This window comes from Cetorhinus maximus, chromosome 1 (assembly GCF_964194155.1).
Source record: "Cetorhinus maximus chromosome 1, sCetMax3.hap1.1, whole genome shotgun sequence".
NCBI classification, from domain to species: domain Eukaryota; kingdom Metazoa; phylum Chordata; class Chondrichthyes; order Lamniformes; family Cetorhinidae; genus Cetorhinus; species Cetorhinus maximus.
In genome coordinates, this window is record NC_135879.1 from 224,551,221 (window position 1) to 224,574,294 (window position 23,074).

General features: G+C 44.2%; 2 protein-coding genes across 7 annotated transcripts in view; both read left to right on the forward strand.

Annotated features, from left to right (window-relative positions):
• The first annotated feature begins 1,962 nt into the window (after positions 1–1,962).
• The window catches only part of ubox5 (U-box domain containing 5), a 29,702-nt gene continuing 8,590 nt past the window's right edge, over positions 1,963–23,074 (forward strand). The window contains exons 1-3 of one of the 4 annotated variants that reach the window (XM_078554029.1): positions 1,963–2,113; positions 2,566–2,645; positions 19,969–20,067. In XM_078554029.1, the coding sequence (XP_078410155.1) occupies positions 20,014–20,067 (54 nt within the window). In that variant the 5' untranslated portion in view covers positions 1,963–2,113; positions 2,566–2,645; positions 19,969–20,013. Of the gene's footprint in view, positions 2,654–4,204; positions 4,290–19,968; positions 20,068–23,074 lie in introns of those variants that run through there. The other 3 variants (XM_078554021.1, XM_078554013.1, XM_078554038.1) reach the window with 3 other exon arrangements.
• fastkd5 (FAST kinase domains 5) lies at positions 4,165–10,245 on the forward strand. 3 transcript variants are annotated; one of them, XM_078553996.1, is made up of 3 exons: positions 4,167–4,289; positions 5,215–5,303; positions 7,562–10,245. In XM_078553996.1, exon 3 carries the CDS (start codon positions 7,593–7,595, stop codon positions 10,122–10,124), a length of 2,532 nt encoding a protein of 843 aa, XP_078410122.1. In that variant the 5' UTR covers positions 4,167–4,289; positions 5,215–5,303; positions 7,562–7,592; the 3' UTR covers positions 10,125–10,245. The 3 variants fall into 3 exon arrangements, with proteins under 3 accessions (XP_078410129.1, XP_078410122.1, XP_078410112.1); XM_078553986.1 differs by lacking the exon at positions 5,215–5,303 and adding an exon at positions 7,133–7,343 and having other exon boundaries at positions 4,195–4,289; XM_078554003.1 differs by lacking the exon at positions 5,215–5,303 and having other exon boundaries at positions 4,165–4,289.

Consider the following 23,074-nt stretch of genomic DNA (forward strand, 5'->3'; position numbering starts at 1 on the left):
TTCAAGCTAAGTAAACAGACCCTATTGATCCGAGTCCAGTTTGAACAGATGGACAGGCATATGCTTTTCCAGATGGCCTCATTAGCCATGTGGAAGACTGTGCCAATGTCCCAGAGAACCGAGGTGAGCCTTCAAATCAGCCCGGCTTGGCACCTGCCCAGCTCCGTCACTACCACGGGCCTGCCTAGGGAGGTGGCAGACCCAAAACCTTGCTCACTCACATCCGACAGAGACGAAAATACTTTGGGAGTATGAGGAGGTGACAGATTCAGGAGCTTGAAATTGAAGTATGAGCTAATTCGCATTTCCCGATGCAGAGGGGAACATCCAGCCCTTTGTATCCAAGAATATCTAGGCTCTAGTCCAGTCCTTTTTTGAATCAGGTGGAATCATACTGACCTCCCCGGGACCACACCCCACCCCTTACTGCCCCCACCGACTACCCTCCCAGCACGCCGAATACCCCCCACATTCCCCCAACCTGACTACCCTCCCGATCCCACTTGAACCACCCGACCAATCCTACCCCCTCACTGACCACCTGATCCACACCAGATACACACTTGGGATAGCTTCCCTGCTCCTCTTCGCAGTCGTGCCATGGGATTTTTTACGTCCACTTAAGAGGCAGTGCCTCAGTTTAACATCTCAGGCAGTATGGCACTCCCTTTCAGCCAACTCCAGCATGATGCCACCACCAAACACATCTTCCCTTCACCCCCCTGGCGGCATTCCGCAGGGATCATTCCCTCCGGGACACCCTGGTCCACTCCTCCATCACCCCCTACACCTCAACCCCCTCCCACGGCACCTTCCCATGCAACCGCAGAAGGTGTAACACCTGCCCCTTCACTTCCCCTCTCCTCACCGTCCAAGGGACCAAACACTCCTTTCAAGTGAGGCAGCATTTCACTTGCATTTCCCTCAATTTAGCCTACTACATTCGTTGCTCCCAATGCAGTTTCCTCTACATTGGAGAGACCAAACGCAGACTGGGTGACCGCTTTGCAGAACACCTTCGGTCTGTCCGCAAGCATTACCCAGACCTCCCTGTCGCTTGCCATTTCAACACTCCACCCTGCTCTCATGCCCACATGTCCATCCTTGGCTTGCTGCATTGTTCCAGTGAAGCTCAATGCACACTGGAGGAACAGCACCTCATCTTCCGACTAGGCACTTTACAGCCTTCCGGACTGAATATTGAGTTCAACAACTTTAGATCATGAACTCTCTCCTCCATCCCCACCCCCTTTCTGATTTCCCCCCCTTTTTTTTCCAATAATTTATATAGATTTTTCTTTTCCCACCTGTTTCCATTATTTTTAAATGTATTTCCATCCATTGTTTTATCTCTACCTTTTAGCCTTTTTCAATCCCTTCACCCCCACTAGGGCTATCTGTACCTTGCTTGTCCTGCTTTCTACCCTTAATTAGATAATATCACCACCTTCAACACCTCTTTGTCCTTTTGTCTATGACATCTTTTGGTTATCTCCACCTATCACTGGCCCTCTATCCAGCTCTACTTGTCCCACACCCCCTTAAACCAGCTTATATTTCACCTCTTTCCTATTTTTCCTCAGTTCTGTTGAAGAGTCATAGGGACTTGAAATGTTAACTGTGTTCCTCTCCGCAGATGCTGTCAGACCTGCTGAGTTTTTCCAGGTATTTGTGTTTTTGTTTTGAACTCCCTCAGTACCGCACTGGAATGTCAGCCCTGATTTTTGTGCTCATGCTCTGAAGTGGGACATGATCCAACAGCCTCTGACTCAAAGGCGATAATGTTTCAAAGTGAAACGTACGTAATCGTTGTGGGAGAGGTGGGGGGGGAACATTTCTCATGTCCTCTCACCCCCTCCCCCACCCCAACCCCAACCCCAATGACTGTCTGAATTTCCATTGCGCTTTTGTACCAGCGCTTTATGTTTTTGACCTTCCGGCCGTTCCGTCCTGATCTTTCCCTTCCTTCCGGCCCCCAGAAAAATGGCGGCGGCTACTGCTGCCGAGGGTAAACGAAGCGGGATGAGTCGATAGACACCCGCAGGCTGCGGACGGGTCGAATTAGATTAGATTACATTCGACTGGATGAGGCCGGGCCATCTCCATCTCCCTGGTAACAGCGGCTGGATCGACGGGTGTGCGCCTGTGCGGGGCGGCTCGGCGGTTGTGCGCCTGTGCGGGGCGGCTCGGCGGTTGTGCGCCTGTGCGGGGCGGCTCGGCGGTTGTGCGTCTGTGCGGGGCGGCTCGGCAGCTGTGCGCATGTGCGGCAGGCCCTGGCTGGGGTCAGAGAGACTCAGAGCTATAATGTCCTCAGACCGTGAGTGTGACACTGGACAAGGAGGGCTATCCTGACTGTACAGATTCCATAGAGCTTTCCAATTAGTCTAACTCTCCATAGCCCTGCAAAATTTTCTCCTCAAAATATTTATCCCATTCCCTTTTGAAAGTGAACTATTGAATTTTCTTTCACCCAGCTCCTATCAGGCTTTACATTCTAGATCATAGCAACAAATTCTCATCTTGCCTCTTTTCTTTTGTTTTGCTGATTAACATGGTTCAACCCAGGTCGTTCCTAGTCCAGGGTGTCGGGAACATTAGTAGCACCCCCTCCTGAGATCAACCGGCCTGCTCCTGACTGGATATTAAGGGAAAGGTAAGGGAGGCATGTATGATGCACAACACAATTGAATAGCATGCTGTTTTGGGTCTGACTGGATGGTTATGCAGTTTTTTTTTAAAACATGCATTTACTTGTATGTGAGTGATGTTGAGAAGGCCAGAATTTATTAACCATTCCTCATTTCCCTTAAAAAGATGTTAGTGGGCCTTGAATAGTTACAGTCCTTGTGATGATGCTGCCAGAATGCTGTTTAGTTGGAGGTTCCAGAATATTGACTCAAAAGTGATGAAGAAACAGCGATAAATGTCCCTAGCAGGATGGCGATGAGGTTTCCATGATCTTCCTGCTCTTGTCTTTCTCAGCGGTACAGGTCACAGGGCTGGGAGCTGTTGTTGATGTAGCGTTGGTGGTTTGCTGCAGTGCACCTTGTAGAATGGAATTATTTCTGCCACATTGTGCTGGTATTGGTTCAGTTGGAGGTGTGCCAAACAAGTGGATGGCTCCTTGCAGGATCAGGCCAAGTTCTAGTAACTGCGCTCATCCAGGCAAGTATTCCATCATATATTTAGTCAAGCTTTGTGGAGTCAGGAGATGAGGCACTCATTGCAGAGTACCCAGCTCAGCTGACATGACGTTGATTGGGCTGCTCCTATGTGGTCAGTGGTGGCCCTGAGGTTGTCAACGGTGGGGGAGTCAATGATGAACAGATCATCAACTTAAAATAGTTACCGAGAGGAGAGGGTAAAATAAGTTATTTATTCAGAGAATTGTTGAAGCATGACGTGCTTTGTCAAGCTACTCAAACTAGTGAATTAAAATATGGAGCAGACTCCCTAGACTTAGAGAGACATTGTTGATTCATTCAAATGCAAATTAAATAGATATCTTTCAGAACATTATATTTTGCAGTACGATACATGAGCAATTTGAGACAACACATGTAGTAAGTGTAGCATGCTTGGGAGGAACAACTGATTTTGGACCTATGGTTCCCAAAGCTTTCCTCCACCGGGAGTTTCCTCATGCCATGTCCGGGTCAGCTGTGGATTCATTGATGGAGATGGATTGCTATATTTAGCCAATATCCCCATTATCATTGTAACTCGCAACTGCCCGGATGGTTGAAGATGTATGAGTCAGATGTAGTCTGTAACAAATGTCTGCAACACTATAAGACTACTCCATGGAGCTTGTAATGTTCCTGGTTCTATTTTTGCATAAAGGGACATAGGAGGAGTTGTTCAGCCATTCAGCCCCTCAAGCCTGCTCCACCACGCAGCTAGATCATGGCTAATCATCTACCTCAACACCATTTCCCCACACTATCCCCAGATCCATTGATGTGATTAGTATTTTTATATTATATTTTAGAGATTCTTATGAAAGACTAAAGAATCTCAATATCACTTAATGCGCCATTGAATTTTTAAAGTAATGTCTTATCTTTTCAGTTGACTTATTTTTGCCTCTGTAGAATTTTATCTTATAATAAACTTGATTAGTAGTTTCCAACCCGTGTTATGTAATTGATTTTGTGATATTTTCCAGTGATTCTGCGCTCGGGAATGGGTGATAATATCCTGTGCTACTTCTGGTGATTGTTCCAATAAAATAAGGGATTACTGCCCACCTCGGTGATCTCATGATTAAGTACCTGTTAATAGGAAATGTGAGTTTCCCTGTGGAAGATAACTTTTACAGAAAATACTTAAATATATTGGGAAAGTAATCCAAACTATAACCTGTTCTTCCTCTAGTGTGGGGAAGTTTGCATTGCCAGGTGGAAATGTTAGTCCCAGTGTATAATGTATGAATGCTAACATATACTTGAGACGGAATAAAGATTGGGAAGCTGTGCTGAGAACGTCAGTTTGAAGTTCTTTTCGCACTTTATCAGTGCGGATTGGTTGATGATGACATTGAGCACTGAAAGTGGCAAAGAATGTCATGCCTGCATCTTGACAAGCTCGAACATTCAGATATTCTATTTTAACATTGAGAATTGTCGAATGACGAATATAACTTTGTCCCTTGAATCTCCTATGATCTTAAAGTCAAGTTAAACGAAGATTCGAAGCTACAAAGAAGGTTCAGAACTTTTAAAGGCATCCAGATATTAAAAGGATTTTCCACCTCTTTTTATGTTTACAATATGTGCGAGATCAGCGCATCTTTTGAGCAATGGTGTGAAATTGTTGAAAGAAAGCATGTTATCATTTGTTATTTTTGTAAGGGTTCCTCAAGTTAAGGTTCAATCAACTATTGTGCCCACAGTTTTCTGAATGTTCGTCTCCAAGTCCCTGTGGTATTGTCAGAAATTAATAAGCGGATGCCAGATTCTCTCCTCCCCAAGGAGAGGAAGAAAGCGAAACTAAGAGGGCAAGTCAGCCCTGGAAATACTTTATCTTCATGATGGTATTGGCAGAAGTTGATGCTCAGGTTGTGATGTACACATGGAAGTATTCAAATTAAAACAACATTGTCTTCATTGTTACATTGAGAGGTTCTCTGTAGAGTTTCCTGATGCTTCTGGAGATGGCAGCAGTGAAGTGCTCTTCATTGGTATCTCGACAGTGGTGTTTCTATTCCCTTAGAATGGCAATTATGAATAAAGCAGCCCAGCTGAACAGGATATTTTTTTCTCAGTTAAACTGAGTAAAGCTCCAGTGGCTGGTGTTCTACAGTAAGTACAAATTGTCTGGTAGAGTTGAGTGAGATAGTGTTACTGTTAGTGGTGCTCTGCTTTTTGCCCAATGGTGGATTGTACTGTTCGTCAGTTAAAATCAGCCCTCCTAGGCATTGTTAGATAGAGCTGAGGTTAATTTAGTTTATTCTGATTCTTCCAGAGTGCCGAATAGACAGCTGTATGATAAGTTGGACCTATCAGAGTAAGATTAATATTTTGTAACATTATTTTGGCGATGAACATTTTTAAAAGCACACTGTCAGCACTTTAGTTGTTTTCATCTCACATAGGATAAACTGCACAGAAACAGGCCATTCAGCCCAACAAGTCCATGTTGATGTTTCTGCTCCACTCGAGCCTCCTCCCATCTTTCCTCAAAAATCTATTATTAGAAGAACCACCTGTTGCTTCCTCCCTCATGCTTTTGTCCAGCTTCCCCTCACACTATCCATATTACTCACTTCAACCACAGCTTCCCCTCACACTATCTATATTACTCACTTCAATCACAGCTTCCCCTCACACTATCTATATTACTCACTTCAACCACAGCTTCCCCTCACACTATCGAAATTACTCACTTCAACCACAGCTTCCCCTCACACTATCGAAATTACTCACTTCAACCACAGCTTCCCCTTTCACTATCTATATTACTCACTTCAACCACAGCTTCCCCTCACACTATCTATATTACTCACTTCAATCACAGCTTCCCCTCACACTATCTATATTACTCACTTCAATCACAGCTTCCCCTCACACTATCTATATTACTCACTTCAATCACAGCTTCCCCTCACACTATCTATATTACTCACTTCAACCACAGCTTCCCCTCACACTATCTATATTACTCACTTCAATCACAGCTTCCCCTCACACTATCTATATTACTCACTTCAACCACAGCTTCCCCTCACACTATCTATATTACTCACTTCAACCGCAGCTTCCCCTCACACTATCTATATTACTCACTTCAATCGCAGCTTCCCCTCACACTATCGAAATTACTCACTTCAACCACAGCTTCCCCTTTCACTATCTATATTACTCACTTCAACCACAGCTTCCCCTCACACTATCTATATTACTCACTTCAATCACAGCTTCCCCTCACACTATCTATATTACTCACTTCAATCACAGCTTCCCCTCACACTATCTATATTACTCACTTCAATCACAGCTTCCCCTCACACTATCTATATTACTCACTTCAATCACAGCTTCCCCTCACACTATCCATATTACTCACTTCAACCACAGCTTCCCCTCACACTATCTATATTACTCACTTCAACCACAGCTTCCCCTCACACTATCTATATTACTCACTTCAACCACAGCTTCCCCTTTCACTATCTATATTACTCACTTCAACCGCAGCTTCCCCTCACACTATCTATATTACTCACTTCAACCGCAGCTTCCCCTCACACTATCTATATTACTCACTTCAATCACAGCTTCCCCTTTCACTATCTATATTACTCACTTCAACCACAGCTTCCCCTCACACTATCTATATTACTCACTTCAATCACAGCTTCCCCTCACACTATCTCCATTACTCACTTCAACCACAGCTTCCCCTCACACTATTTATATTACTTCAATCACAGCTTCCCCTTTCACTATCTATATTACTCACTTCAATCACAGCTTCCCCTTTCATTATCTATATTACTCACTTCAACCACCGCTTCCCCTCACACTATCTATATTACTCACTTCAACCACAGCTTCCCCTCACACTATCTATATTACTCACTTCAACTACTCCCTATGGTAACAAGTTCCACATTCTCATCACTCATCAGGTAAAGAAGTTTCTTCTGAATTCCCCATTGGATTTCTTGGCGAGGATCTCATATTGATACCTTCGCACTCTTCCCTTGGAAAATATAGTGAATTATTGTATGGATTTGCAGGCTGATTAACAACTGATAAGTGATTAGTGCTAAATGATGGAGGATTTTATGGGTTCTCACAACTCATTGGATAGAGGGTGATGCCCCACAGCTAGTGAAGGTGAGTATCACATTGGATCTTCATGTAGACTTAGTGAGTGGGTTTTGTCTAATTTTTACATACTCTACAGAAACAGTTTCCTTTTTTGTATTTGTAGTACTGGAGTTGGATGCTAAAGGTGGTTATTAATCTACCGGTAGCTTCCCATTAAATTATAAATAGAGGTGATCTTGGAAACTCTGAGCATCAAAGTCACTTACCCTTCTACCCTTTTTCAGTACTGGAAACAAGCTGAATCCCGCACTCTTTATGAACATGGCTGCTGTCATCTGGCGGAAGCTTCCCAGAAGAATCTGCAACCAGCGAGCATATTTGAAAACCACGGGGTGTACCGAAGTGACAAAAGCAGAACGAAAGGGACAGGATGTTAACACCAAGCAAAGTGAAAGGTATGGCCGGACCATCCTCTGCTTGCGTAAGGAAGCCTCAGTGTTGCTGGACTATGAAGTTAATTCTAAACCGTCAGCATACAGCAGCACTAAAAGGAGGCCAAAGCAGAATGTCTCCAATGAGACAGATGATTACAGTGATACTTTCCCACTTTTATTGGAAAATGTTCCATCCAATTTGGGAATCAAGCAAGTGCGTAACACGTACACCGTGACCTGCTCTCGCCAACTGTCCAGTGTCAGAAACACTCTGCTGAACCTGGCATATAATAAGTCCGATGAGGAACAAAACAGTGCTGCTCGATGGCCTGCAACCACAAAGCAAAAGCTGGACTCGTACGTTGTGGAGATCTACGATACAAAGGAGGACCCTCGGGGCTTTCAAAAACTTGGTGATGCCTATAGGGCTCTTTGTTTCAACAGATCGGAGCAGAGAGACCCCCTGTCTGCAGAAGAGGGGCAGAAGATTCTGCGCAACGTCTCCTTCCTGAAAAGTAGCCTGACCCCGGAGAATATCTCGGACTACTTTCATCAGCTCAGCTGGTTGCCAGCTGAGCAGCATGAAGCGGTGAAGGCAGATTCCCGTTTTGCAATGCTCTGCCGGTACAGCATCAGCAGCCAGGGCACGTTCACTTTGTCGCAGCTCCTCCAGCTTTTCGAGGCCATCGTCCGCCTTCAGGTTTCCTCCCCCCAAGCATTCCTGAAGTTCTACGAGGCGGAGTTCTGCCGCCGTGTGTGGGACATGGAATTCAGCCAGCTCTTATTTGTTGCCGACTTGTGGCGTTGCCTTGGCCGCAGTGTGCCACAGTACATGGAGATAGTCCTGAGCTACGTCGCCTTGCGGTGGAAGGGGTTGACCGTGCCCCAGCTGGTTCAACTCCTCTACGTGATTGGGGAAAACCGTTGGGCGCCTCCCGAAGTGATGCAAAAACTGGAAATGCTGCTGTCCTCGCACTTGGAGCAGATGAATGTGGAGGAAGTTGGAGCTGCCTGCCTGGGCTTCTTTAAGTCTAAAAATGGATTTTCTGAACGGCTGATGAAAAGAATTGGTGACAAGGTCACCGCCAGAATGGAAGACATTAGCAATTACAGCTTGGTCAACGTGATGAAAATGTTCCGTTACACCCATGTGGATCACCTGCCTTTCTTAAAGCGACTGGGAGAGGTGGCGCCTGAAAAGATTCCTAATATTGGCACTCAGGGGGTCATGCACATTGTGCTGGCGTGTGCGTCGTTGCACTACCGTGATAAGCGTCTCTTGGACACCGTCGCTTCCAAGGTCCCTTCAAAGGTTCACTACTGTCGGAGCAAAGATGTCGCCAAATATCTCTGGTCTTTTTCGACTTTGAACTTCGAGCCTGAGAACGCTGAGGAATTTTTCTGCAGCTTAACAGAGCAGCTGCACTGTAAAATGCACGAGTTTCAGCGCTTCCCAGAGCACTTGCTCACCGCCCTGCTAGCGCTGGCGTTTATGGGACGTTTCCCTTATGACCTCATCGACGCCGCTTTGAGCCCACAATTTGTAAAGCTAGCAACCGAAGGAAGTCCATTCGAACTAAAGAAAGATCTCTTCACACTTGATGGAACGGTGGCAATCGAATGCCCCGATTACCAAGGCCATCGTCTCCCACTGAACTTGCAGCAGGAGGTTACGGAAATGCTCTGGAATTTCGCCAGGCAAGACATTTGCGTGAAACCGGAGGTGGTCGAAGCTGCCATGTTGCTGCAGATCATGCTGGGCGGCCCTCAGTTTGTCAAGAACCACATGATTTTGCCTCACACCAGGTCGGCTGACCTTGAGGTACATTTTGACCCCACTGGCAATCCGTTGCCACTTAACATGGAAGTGTCAGATGAAAAGGTGCAGAAACTTGAGTTCAAGCTCAGCGGGGTCGCAGTCACAAACCAATTAATTTCCCAACTCACAAAATGCAGAGCTGGCCGGCCCATTTTAAAAAGTGAGCCTGAGCCCAACAACGTGGCTGGGGGCAAAGGTGTAGAGACTGTTAATAACATGCTCAGAACTGAAGTTGGCATGGAAGATAGAGATCATACAGGGTTGAACCTAAAGGTATTTCGAAATGGAGTGCCGCGAACAAACGATCCTTTAAACTCATTGACCAATTCAAATATTCCAGTAAAGAAAGCTGCTATCCAGCCCGACGCCCCATCGGAGATCCAAAAACTTGCCATTCAGGTATCCAACCGCAATCACTACTGCTACAACTCCCGCATCCTCCTGGGATTGCACACTATGAAGAGGAGGCAGCTAGTTCAAGCTGGCTATGTGGTTGTAGAGCTGCCCCACTGGGAGTGGTTCCCATTGCTCAGACAAACTCGCTCCGAGAAACTGTCCTATTTGCACCAAAAACTCTACAGTTCACTGAATTGAGTTCGAAAGGGTGCCTTCCAGAAAGTGGACAATCTGTTTTTTTTATTTTACTCGAATTTAATACATTCTGGAGCTGAGTGAAGTTGCTGAGTTTAATGCAATAAAAAAAAACCTTGCACTACTTGTTCTATGTCAAACTCATTTCACTGTTTTAGAATGAAATATTTGTTTTGTGAGAACTGCTGCCAGGAGCTGTGCATTGATTGGACAGGTGCATTTAACTGGTTTGCTAATTGTGTATGGACGCAAATAGTTAGCTTTTTGGTTTTCAATGAAAAGTAAGGTTTTAAGACCTATTTTGGAAAATTCCTTTTCCTTTTTACAGTGTTTTTTTGTTTATTTTCTCCTTTCCTGTCTGCCAAAGGCCTGGTATGTGCTGGGATACTCTGGATGAGTACATTGTCTGTGTAATCATTCTTCTTATGTGAAGCGTGAATTTGGAGCGCTATTCTATCATGGGGAAAATCTTGTTAAGATATATGAAATAGCAGCAGGAATAGATCTTACAGCCTCTCGAGTCTGCTCTACTGATCTTCGGCTTTAGCTTCACTTTTCTGCCTGCTCCCCATATCCCTTGATTCCCTGAGAGACCAAAAATCTGTCTATCTCAGCCTTAAATATATTCAGTGACGGAGAAACCAAAACACTCTGGGCTTGAGATTCCAAAGGTCATAATCCTTTGAGTACATTTCTCCTCATCTCAGTTCTGGCTCTTGTCTAACGTCTACATATGCGTATATCCACAAGATCTCGTGAGACACAGGATAGAAGTCAAGAAGAGGAACCCTGGCTACTTTTTTTCCCCCTTCCCCAGCTAAGGGTTGGTGAGGTGAATCACACCTTGGTTGTTACCCGATGCACTCAGCAGTACATTAACCCACCATTTTAAAAACAATGTTAGCAAAACCTGTTTGCTCCAGAATTAAATCAAAAGGTGGCGGCGTTGCGTGAAAACCACAATCAGTGGATTGTTTTTGATACCAACAGCCTCAGTACATCAAGACTAATAAAAGTCAAACTGCGAGTATTGTAAATGCCCTTTAGAAATCAACACCTGAATTGATGTGCAGTTTTTTTGAACTGGTGTACAGAGCATCTTAAAACAAAAGAGTAATATATGTGGCTCAGCTGGTAACACTCTCACCTCTTGGGTTATAATGTTGTCTCACTCCAGAGACTTGAGTACAGAAATTTAAACTGACCCCCACCAAGTGCAGTACTGAAGGAGTGCTGGATTGGTGGAGGTGCTGTCTTTCAGACGGGGTGTTAAACTAAGACCTCGTCTGCCTTCCCAGGTGGATGTAAAATACCCCCAGCACTGTTTCAAAGAAGAGCAGGTGAGTTCTTCGCAGTATACAGTCCAATATTTATTTCACAAATAAGGTAAATTTAAAAAAATCTGGTCATCTGGGATGAAGTCGGAAGCAGGGATTGAAGAAAATAGTTTTGGTCTTCCCATTATTTAGTTGGAGGAAATTTCTGCTCATCCAATATTGGATGTCGGCCAAGCAGTGACAAATCAGATGATGGAAAGATTGAGAGAGATAGTGCTGAGTGTCATCAGTGTACGTGTGGAATGCTATGTTGGCTTGGAGCACCATGTAGATAGGACAGGGTTAAGGTTAGAACTTTGGGGGAGTCGAGCAGTAATGGTGCGACAGTGGGAAGAGAAGCCATTGCATGTGGTTCTGTGGCTACAACTGGATACTGAAGAATGGAACTGGGCAAAGGTTACCCCAACCTACTGGACAACGGAGGAGAGGCAGTGGAGGAGGGTGGTGTGGTCAACCATGTCAAAGACTGCAGACAGGTTGAGACAGATGTGATGGAATAGTACGTGATGGTTACAATCACATAGCATGTAATTTGTGATAGGAGTTGATTGGAGAGATACAAACATGGAGTTGAGGGAAAGATAGGTGTGGATTTGGGAGGGCTATTAGAGACACTATCACCCCTGTCTTGTAGTGAGGCTGTCACCAATGGTTGTTCAAAGCTGCCTGTTTCTTATCTCAATTGTTCCAGACTCTGGAATGTGGAAGCCTCTTGTACCTTGGTTTAACAATGTCTGAGTTTTCTCCACATCTCTTTCCCAGGCTTCAAACTGGCTGCTGTATAAACAACTTCTGGAGAAATCTTTTGCCTGTTCTATGATTCTGCTTTGAGTAGTTCTAATTTTACCATTTTGTTTTATGTGTTAATGCTTAAGCTAATTTCTATAAACATGAGCTGGTTATATGTATTAAGATGTTTAAACTGAATGTGAGTGGTTCATAAGGTTTCTGTTAAAAACCCCTAATGTAAACTTCAGTTTTATATACTGAAAAAAGTCACATGAAAGGCTCAATCTTACTGCTGCGCTTCCTCTCTGTGACAGAATGTTGCTTAAGATCTGCCACCTACTGCAATTCCCCATCTGCCATATCTGTCACTTCAAAGAATCATGTTTGTTAAGTGGATCTTCCTTTATGAAAACCACGTTGACTGTGCTGATAATTTTCTCTTTGCCTTGATGTTTTGTTTGGTGATGCCAACCTTTCCTGGGTTAATTTTCTGGTGTTTTGCTCGGCCTCAACCAGAGTTCCACAGTAGTATTTGCATTGTTTCTTGATGCTTTGCCTTCACTTTTGAGTGAAGCAGTGTGCTTTGAAGTTGGAACAGTCCTGGCTGGGTATGGATATGGGTGTAATTGACACTTTTTCTTTTTCCAACTATCAGCAAAATTCCTTATGATTCAGTGTGGTGTGGGCAGTGTGGAGGTGTTTTTTGAAGAACTTCACTTTTTCTTACTCTGTGTCCACCCTATAACCTTGCAGGTCTGACACAGGAACTATTTGGCATCTTGCTACCATTCAGACTTTCTGCCTTTTGCTCAAACAGTCCTCAGGAGAGGTGGTGGTGGTGTAGTGGTATTGTCACTGGACTAGTATTTTAGAGACCCAGGGTAATGCTTTGGGGATCTGGCTTCAAATCCCACCACAGCAAATGGTAAAATTTGAATTCGATAAAAATCTGGAATTAAAAGCCTGATGATGCCCACAAAGTTATTGCCGATTGTCAGAAAAACCCATCTGGTGAAGAAAATCTGCTCTCCTTACCTGGCCTGGTCTACATGTGACTCCAGACCCACAGCAATATGGTTGACTCTTAAACGTCCTCTGAACAAGGGCAGGATGAGCAATAAATGCTGGCCTGGCCAGTGGCGTCCACATCCTATGAATGAATTTTTAAAAAAGTCTAGAACTAATGCCACTGCCATGCACTCCCCGATAACCCTGCATCTCCCTCTTTAAATATTTATCCAATTTCCCCTTGAATGAAGCCTTAAAACATAAGAAATAAGGAGCAGAAGTAGACCATATGACCCTTTAAGCCTACCATGCCACTCAGTGCAATCATGGCTGACCTTCAACCACAACTTCATTTTCCCGTCCTCTCCCCATATCCCTTGATTCCCTGTTGATCTCAGCCTTAAATATATTCAATGATGGAGCATCCACAACCCTCTGATTATAGTTTCTGGTTCAACTGTCCCATTTGGCAAAGTATTCCATGCTCCAAAACCACGTTTTCCCTGGGAGAGCTGCTTAGCCACTGGAGATTTGTGGTAAGTGGGTAACGTCTAGAAACACATTTCACTCCTTTTACTGCAATTCAGGAGTTCAAATTTATGCCTAGTAAATTAAACGTACCTTTAGAATTACCTTTTATCCCATACATGCTCTCATTATTTCAATATAAAATTTCAGGTCTAGTCTCTCTCCTTGACCCTGGTGGGATACATCACTGGATTTGACCAACTGTGTTTTCATTTTGTATCCAGTCCAGAGTTCTCTACCTCTGTTATCACAGCAAGCTAGGCATTCTCTCAATCTCAGGGATGAAATTTATTCCTCTGTAAATTCACCCCCCCCAAACTCCCAACCTGTGTACATTTTATATATTTAGTCAAGTTCCTATAAATTCATTTATGAAATAGTCATTTACGGCACAGAAGGGGGCCATTCAGCCCATCTAGTCCATGCAGCCCATCTAGTCCATGCTGGCTCTTCGCGAAGCCATCCAATCAACCCCATTCACCCTGCTCGTTACCCATAGCCCTACAAGTTTATTTCCTTCAAGTGCCCATCCAATTTGTTTTTGAAATCTTTGATTGGTTCTGCTCCCACCACCCTCATGAGCAGTGAGTTTCAGTTCATTACCACTTACTGCATAAAAGAGTTCATCCTCATATTTCCCCTGCATCTCTTGCCCAAATCCTTAAATCTGTTTCCCCTGGTCCTTGTACCATCAGCTATGGGAACAGTTTTTTCTTGTCTACCTTATTGAAGCCTGTTATAATCTTGTACACCTGTATCAAATCTCCCCTCAATCTCTTTATTTTAATGTGAATAACCCCAACTTTTCCAACTTAATCTTGTAACAAAAATCCCTCATCCCTGGAACCATTCTCGTAAATCTCAGAACCCTCTCAAGGACCGTCACATCCTTCCTAAAGTGTGGTGAGTGGCCAGGACTTTTATATATTTTTCTCACGGTATGTGAGCGTCGCTGGCTAGGCCAGCATTTATTGCCCATCCCTAATTGCCCTTGAAAAGGTGGTGATGAGCCGCCTTCTTGGACCGCTGCAGTCCATGTGGCTTAGCTACACCAACAGTGCTGTTAGGACAGTTCCAGGATTTTGACCTAGTGACGTGAAGGAACAGCCTTGTAGTTCCAAGTCAGGATGATGAGTGGCTTGGAGGGGAACTTACATGTTCCCATGCATCAGTTTCCCTTGTGATAACTACCACCTAGGAGGGCGAGTTTGGAAAGTCCTGTCGAAGGAGTCTTGGTGAGTTGCTGGAGTACATTTTGTAGATGGTACACACTGTTGCCATTGTGCGTCAATGGTTGAGGGAGTGAATGTTTAAGGGGTGCGAATCAAGCAGGTTGCTTTGTCCTGGATGGTGTCAAGCTTCTTGAGTGTTGTCAGAGCTGCACTTATCCAGGCCCCCCCCACAGCCAGAGTGTTGATAGTGGGAAATTAAGCAATTATAATGCCATCGAATATCAAGGGGAGATGGTTGGATTCTCTCTTGTTGGGGATGGTCATTGCCTGGCACTTATGTGGCGTGAATGTTACTTGCCACTTATCAGCCTAAGCCTGAATGTTGTCCAGGCCATGCTGCATTTGGAGAAGTGAATGCTTCCGTATCTGCGGAGTTGCGAACGTAACTGAATGCTCTGCAATCATCAGAGAACATCCCCACTTCTTACCTTATGATGGAGGGAAAGTCATTGATGAAGCAGCTAAAGATGAAGGACTGGACACGATACCCTTGTTGGGGCCTAACCAGAACTTTATAAAGGTTCAGCATAACTTCACTACTTTTGTACTGAATGCCTCTATAAAGCCCGAGATGCCTTTGGTTTGCTAACCACTCTTTCAGTATATCCTACCGCCTTCAAAGCTCAATGCACATGTGCCCCAGGTGCTATTACACACTTTAGAACTGTACCATGAAGTCTATATTGCCTCTCCCTCTCTCTTCTGCCAAAATGCATCACCTCACACTTCTACGTATTAAATTCCATCTCCCATTTGTCTGCCCTTTCTGTGAGCTTATCTATGTTCAGTTGCAGGCGATTTGTATCATCCTCACTGTTTTCCACCTCTCCAAATTTGGTATTTTGAAATTTTACTTTGTATTCCAATATCCAAGTCACTTATAGCAAAACAACAGTGGTCCTAGCATTGACCCTTGGGGAACACAACTGTCTACCATTCTCCAGTCTGAAAAATAACCATTCAGCACAACACACTTTTTTGTTCTTAAGCCAATTTTTTATCCAAGTTGACAGCAAGAAATTAAGAAGGCTAATGGAATGCTATTCTTTATTTTGAGAGGGATTGAACATATAAGTAAGGATGTTATGCTTCAGTTATACAGGGCATTGGTGAGACCACACCTCGAATATTGTGTGCAGTTTTGGTCTCCTTATTGAAGGAAAGATGTAATTGCATTGGAGGCGGTTCAAAGGAGGTTTACTAGTCTGACACCTGGAATGAGTGGGTTGTCTTGAGGAAAGGTTGGATGGATCAGGCTTGTTTCCACTGGAGTTTAGAAGAGTGAGGGTGATTTGATTGAAATATACAAGACCCTGAACGGCCTTGACAAGGTGGACGTCTAAGGGATGTTTCCTCTTGTGAGTGAGTCCAGAACTAGGGGACACCGGTTTAAAATTAGGGGTTGCCCTTTTAGGACAGAGATGAGGAGAAATTTTTTCTCCGAGGATTGTGCGACTTTGGAATTCTCTGCCTCAGAAGGTGGTAGAGGCGGGGTCATTGAATATTTTTAAGGCAGAGGTAGATACATTCTTGTTAGGCAAAGGAATCAGAGGTTATTGGGGTTAGCTGGGAATGTGGAAATCGAAACACAAGTAGATCAGCCATGATCATATTGAATGGCTGAACAGGCTCGAGGGGCCGAATGGTCTACTCCTGTTCCTATTTCTCATGTTGACATTGAGGCTCACGGAGTAGGAGAGTCAATTTTGTTAATCAGCTTTCTTTGTGGTTACTTGGAAAACATGTTTTTCAAATCCATATAGAGAACATTCACTGCTTTCCCTTCATCAACCCTCTTTATTATTTCATCAAAAAATTTCAGTTGGATTGGTTAAGCAGAATCTGCCAATTCCAAATCCGTGCTGACTCTCCTTAATTAACTCGAACCTCTCCAAGTGCCAGCTGATTTTTTTCTTTCCCTGATTATTGTTTCTAAAGCCTTTCCCCCACTACTGGTGTTAAACTGCCTGACCAGCCATTGCTAGAACTGTCCTTACACCCTTTCTTGAATAAGGGTGTCTCATTCGCTATTCTCCAATCTTCTGGTACCTCCCCCCATACCTAGGGAAGAACAGAAGATTATGGCAAGGCCTACTGCTATCTCCACCCCCACTTCCTAAGATACAATTCATCTGGACCAGGTGACTTATCTACTCAAAGCATAGCCAGCCTTTCCAGTACCACCTCCCTCTCAATTTCCACAATATGCATTGCCTCTGCTATCTCCACTTAGTGATATTTTGTCAGATTCCTCTTCCTTAGTCAACACAGATACAAAATACTTATTAAGTTTTCCAGCCTTACCCTGCACCTTTAAGCACCCCCTTTGTCCCCAGCACACCTCTTACTACCTGCTTACTATTTTCATTCTGGTAGGAGATTTTTGGGCTGCCTTTTATGTTGCCTGTCATTCTATTCTCATATTCTCTTTTTGCTAGTCTTATTTTCCTCTTCACATCCACTATCAGCCTATCAGCCTATTGTATTTGACCTGGTTCCCACTTGAAGAAGCCAGCTGACATGGATCATACACTCTTGTTTTTGTTTCATCATATTTTCTATCTTCCTCGTCACCCAAGGAGACCTGCTTTTGGTCCCCTACCTTTTGTCCTTGTTGGAATTTACCTAGCCTGTCCCTGAAGCTCTTCTCCCTTGCAGTTTTTCCTGTCATTCTTTAGTTCCATTTTACCCTGACTAGATCCCTTCTCATCACATTGAAACTATCGCTCTTCCAATTTAAATGTTCTACTTTAGATTGTTCCTCGCTCTTCTGCATTACTAGTCTAAACCTTAAGATACAATGATCACTCTTACTCAAGTGTTCCCCTACAGACACTTGGTCCACTTGCCCCACCTCATTTCCCAGTAACAGATCCAGCAAAGCCTCCGCTCTAGTTGGGCCAAGACCATACAGTTCAGAAGTTTCTCTCCCTCCTTACTGTTTACTCTAATATTCCAACCAGTATTTGGGTAAATGAAGTCCCCCAATCTCACCACTCTCATTTTCTCCTCCATCTCTCTCTCACTACATGCATTTTAGCCAAGTCTCAGTGATATAGAGTCATTTATGGCACAGAAGGAGGCCATTCGGCACATTTGAGCCCATGCTGGCACCCTGTGGAGCAATCCAGTCAGTGCCAATCCCCCACTGGATCTCTAGCCCTGCAGGTTTATTTCCTTCAAGTGCCCACTCAATTTCCTTTTGAAATCATTGTTTCTGCCTGTACCACGCTTGTGGACAGTGAGTTCCAGGTCATTAGATACAGGCTATTACAGGTCGCTGCGTAAAAAAGTTATTCCTCACATTCCCCAAAACCTTGCCCAAAACCTTAAATCTGTGTTCCCTAGTCCTTGTATCATCATCTAATGGGAACAGTTTTTCCTTGCCTACCTAAGGCTTTCATAATCTAGTACACCTCTATCAAATCTCCCCTCAATTCGCCTTAGGCCAAGGAGAACAACCCAGCTTCTCCAATCTAACCTTGTAGCTAGAATCTCCAATCCCCTGGAAATATTGTGGTAAATCTCCTCTGTTCCCTCTCAAGGACCTTCACATCTTTCCAAAAATGACCAGAACTGGATGCAATACTTTAGTTGGGGCCTAACGAGAGCTTCATGCTGGTTCAGCATAACTTCCCTGCTTTTGTACTCAATTCCTGTATTTATGAAGCCCAAGACCCCATATATTTTTCTAACCACTCTCTTAATATGTCCTGCCACCTTTAAAGTTTGATGTAGCTCCCAGGTCCTTCTGTTTGTGCACACTATTTAAAACTGTGCTGTTAAGTCTATATTGCCTCTCTCTATGTCTTCTGCCAGAGTGCATCGCCTCACACTTCTCTGTATTAAATTCCACCTGCCACTTGTCTGTGCAATTTGCCAATCTATTTATATCCTGTTGCAGGCAATTCATACCGTCCTCACTTTTTGCCTCTCCTCCAAGTTTGGTATCATCTCTAACGCTGTAGGATCCCTCGCTAGCATATACCTCCAAATCCTTGAGTTTTATGCAGGACATTTCCAATGGCTGTTGACTATATATTAGAATGAATTTCTCCCAACCAATGGAATGTGATGTAAAATGTAATTATGTTGCAACTAAGTCCTAAATGGTTTAAATATAGTTACTGTAAAGACACTTGACAGCTTTAGTATGCTGCTGAAGGGTCATTCGGACTCGAAACGTTAACTGTGCTCCTCTCCACAGATGCTGCCAGACCTGCTGAGTTTTTCCAGGTATTTTTGTTTTTGTTTTGGATTTCCAGCATCCGCAGTTTTTTGCTTTTATCTTAGTATGCCTTGTGCTGGGGCAAGTGGTCTGGAGCAATACAAGCATGCAATCAAGCCTCACTTGATTGAAACATATAAGATCCTGAGGGGTCTTGACAGGATGGATATGGAGAGGATGTTTCCTCTTGTGGAAGAATCTAGAACGAGGGGGTCACTGTTTAACAATAAGGGGTCACCCATTTAAAACAGAGATGAGGCGAGGGTCATGAGCCTTTGGAACTCTCTCCCTGAAAAGGTGGTGGAAGCAGAGTCTTTGAATATTTTTAAGGCAGAGCCAGATAGATTCTTGGTAAGCAAGGGGGTGAAAGGTTATTGGTGGTAGGTGGGATGCAGATTTCAAGTTACTATCAGATCAGCCATGATCTTATTAAATGGCAGAGCAAGTTCAAGGAGCCAAATGGCCTACTCCTGCTCCTTGTTCACATGGTCACAAGTGTCTGTATTTACCAAGTTCTGCGACTTTGCCTAAGATGTCGCAGAAGCATCAAAATGTCACTTTCTATGCAAATCTGAGCAATGGCCAATTGTTGCTGCAGCAAACTACTTGCCTTGTACAGATACCTGCTTTAAGTTGAACAGTATGGAGAGGATGAGATGGCAAACAGTGAAAGTTTGTATGTGAAGACCAAGATTGTGTTCTATCCTACCACTCAGCCCATTCAATGCAGTTGTGTACAGGTTATATGATTGCAGTTAACTAATTGTCTTATTTTCCCCTGTTACAGAAAAAAAAACTTGTCAGCGTTTGTTCTTGATTCAACACACAGAATGACTTTGAACTTCTGCCTCCCACACTTCAGCCCAAGGATTCAGTGCAATAAGGTAAAAGGTCATTTTGTTCTGCACTTGGTTCAATTTGCAAAGAAACCCTAAGTCCACCTTAACGCCTCTGCTGACACAAGGATTTTTAAAGTTAACAGGATGAGGGATGGGTATTGTTGAGGAACAGCCAGTTTCCCTGACTGCATCCAGCCATCGTTTGCAAAATAACTCTCCCCTCGTCAGTGGCTACGGATTAAGGGGTTGCCTGATGAAATTTAGCCAAAAATGCAACACTGTTTACTTTTCAAACTAGATAAAAAATATGCCATGACAAAGATGAACTCATAGATCAGTTCGCTCTGTTCCAGTTATCACATTTTTAAAAAAAATTCTTTCATGAGATGTGGGCATCACTGGCAAGGCCAGCATTTGTTGTCCATCCCTAATTGCCCTTAAACTGAATGGCTTGCTAGACCATTTTGAGGGCAGTTAAGAGTCAATCACATTGCTGTGGACCTGGAGTCAAATGTAGGCCAGACTAGGTAAGGGTGGCAGATCTACTTCCTTAAAAGAAGTTAGTGAACCTGATGGGTTTTACAACAATCGATGATAATTTCAAGGTCACCATAACTGAGACTAGCTTTCAATTCCAGATTTATTAATTGCATTTAAATTCCGCCAGCTGCTGTGGTAGGATTTGAACCTGTGCCCCCAGCGCATTAGCCTGGGCCTCTGTTTACTAACCCAATGACACTGCCAGGACACCACCATCTCCCCACTAACCATGGTAGGAAATGCCATAAAAATCACAAGGTGGCTGTGGACGAGGATAGTCGTTCCGCCTATCCTAATTCATCCATTCAGAAATGCTGAAGCATACGATCAGTGCTAGACCACCAGAAGCATAGACCCCAATATTAACAAGGAGATGGAAGAGAGCATGGGGTAACCTGACAAAGCCAGGAATGTTGAGGTACAGTTGATCTTTAACACTTGTTGAAGTAACCTGAAGCAGACTCCTGCCTGACAGCACTTTCCAAACACACGACCACTACCATCTAGAAGGACAATGGCAACAGATAGATGGGAAAACCACCACCTGGAAGTTCCCTCCAAGTCACTCACCGTCCTGACTTGGAAATATATCGCCGTTCCTTCACTGTCGCTGGGTCAAAATCCTGGAACTCACTCCCTAACAGCACTGTGGGTGTACCAACACCACACGGACTGCAGCAGTTCAAGAAGGGACCACCTTTTCAAGGGCAATTAGAGATACACAATAAATTCTGGCATAACCAGCGACGCCTGTGAATGGATTAAAAAAAAATTGACAGTCTAACTGGCGGGTGAGAGTCGGAGTTTGCAGTAGGAGGCCACAGTTGGGTGCCACAGGGATAGATTCTGGCAGTTCATGGAGGATGTATTTGTGACCAGGTTGGTCAGCCACAATAAGGGAGGAGGATGATAGCCCGGTGTTGTTAGATCCAGAAGAGCACTCCAGGCAGATTTTGTCTGACTGAGGAACACTGTCCTTACACTTCCCCCCTCCCCTCTCCAGCCTCCTCTCCTGCCATCACTACCACCTGCTCAAGCATCAGGTTGAAGGGTGAAGGAGTGGGATTAGCTGAGTTGTTCTTGCACAGAGCTGGCACAGACATGACTGGCCAAATGGCCTCCTTCTTTGCATTCTATGATTCTATAATTGTAGATGAATATCTGCATTTTAAAATAAGGCCCCTGCTTCCTTCAGGAAGAGCAGATTAATAACACGACATGGCAGGATGGAAACAAGGTCAGAGTATGGGGGTGGGGGGTGGTAACTGACCCTGTTATTTTAACTGCATCCCCTCCCTGACTCCGTTTCTGCCTGGTGGGGGCAGGTAAAAGCAGGCCATGGTATTTTCACAGCTTTGAGGGAGGCATCTGCACCACAGCTTAGTCCAATTTGCCATACCAACTTATATTTCCTTTTTGGAATATTTATCCACTTCCCTTAACTTAATTAGACTCTGTCCTGCGCAGGACTGGAAGAACTATGGGAAGCAAGACTCTGCCACCGGCCACGGTCCATCACAGTCTCTTTCACTCCAGCCCAGGTGGTGTCCCACTCTAGAAGGTCCTCCTTAGAAGTGCTTCGGCAGGTCTTCTTTGGCCAGCCCCGTCTTCTTCCATCTGGTGGTGTCCATTCTATGGCCAATCTTGGAGTTTGTCCAGGAGACGTAATACATGCCCTGCCAGCCTCAGTTGTCTCTCTGTCACAATGTCCCTTAAAGCTGCTGTGAATTTGACTTCATTACCCTTTCTGGAGGGCATTACATTGCATTCCATTATGTAGTAACAGCACACTGCATTTATTTTTTTTAAAAAAGCAACTTGTCCCTTTGTTTTTTTTTGAATTTTATGCTCTCTAGTGACCGATTCACCCACCAGTCAGGAATTGTTTTTCCCGCTTTTCTTTATGAAAGCGCCTTGTAATTTTGAGCACTTGGATCAGATTTCCTCTTCATCTTCTTTGTTCACCACAAGATGGGGCACTCAGAGCAGTGCAGCTTTCTTTTTCAAAGTGGAGCTAACCAGCTGTGGGCTGAACAAGGCACAGCATCAAAAAGCCGTGTCGGTTAGAGTCATTGTTTCAGGACGAAGCAGTATACCAAGACTGGGGAGGAAAACTGTGGGATTAAAATGGAAGTTCATTAAAACCTTATTTTTGACCATGTAATAAAATATGGTGAATGGTTTTTACATCACATATTAATTACAAAAAATGTACAGCACAGAAACATGTAAGATTTTGAAGGGGGCTTGACAGGGTAGCTGCTGAGAGAATGTTTCCCCTCATGGGGGAATCTAGAATCTAGGGGCACAGTTTACAAAGAAGGGTCCTCCCATTTAAGACAGAGTTGAGGAGAAATTCTCTGAGGGAATTCTCTTCCCCAGAGAACAGTGGAGGCTTGGTCATTGAATATATTCAAGGCTGACTTAAATGGATTTTTGATCTATCAGGGAGTCAAAGGTTATGGGGACAGACATGAAAGTAGAGTTAAGGCCACAATCAGATCATCCATGA

What these genes read in the sequence shown, in the direction of transcription:
- fastkd5 (XM_078554003.1), top strand. Translation starts at nt 7,593, where the DNA reads ATGAACATGGCTGCTGTCATCTGGCGGAAGCTTCCCAGAAGAATCTGC.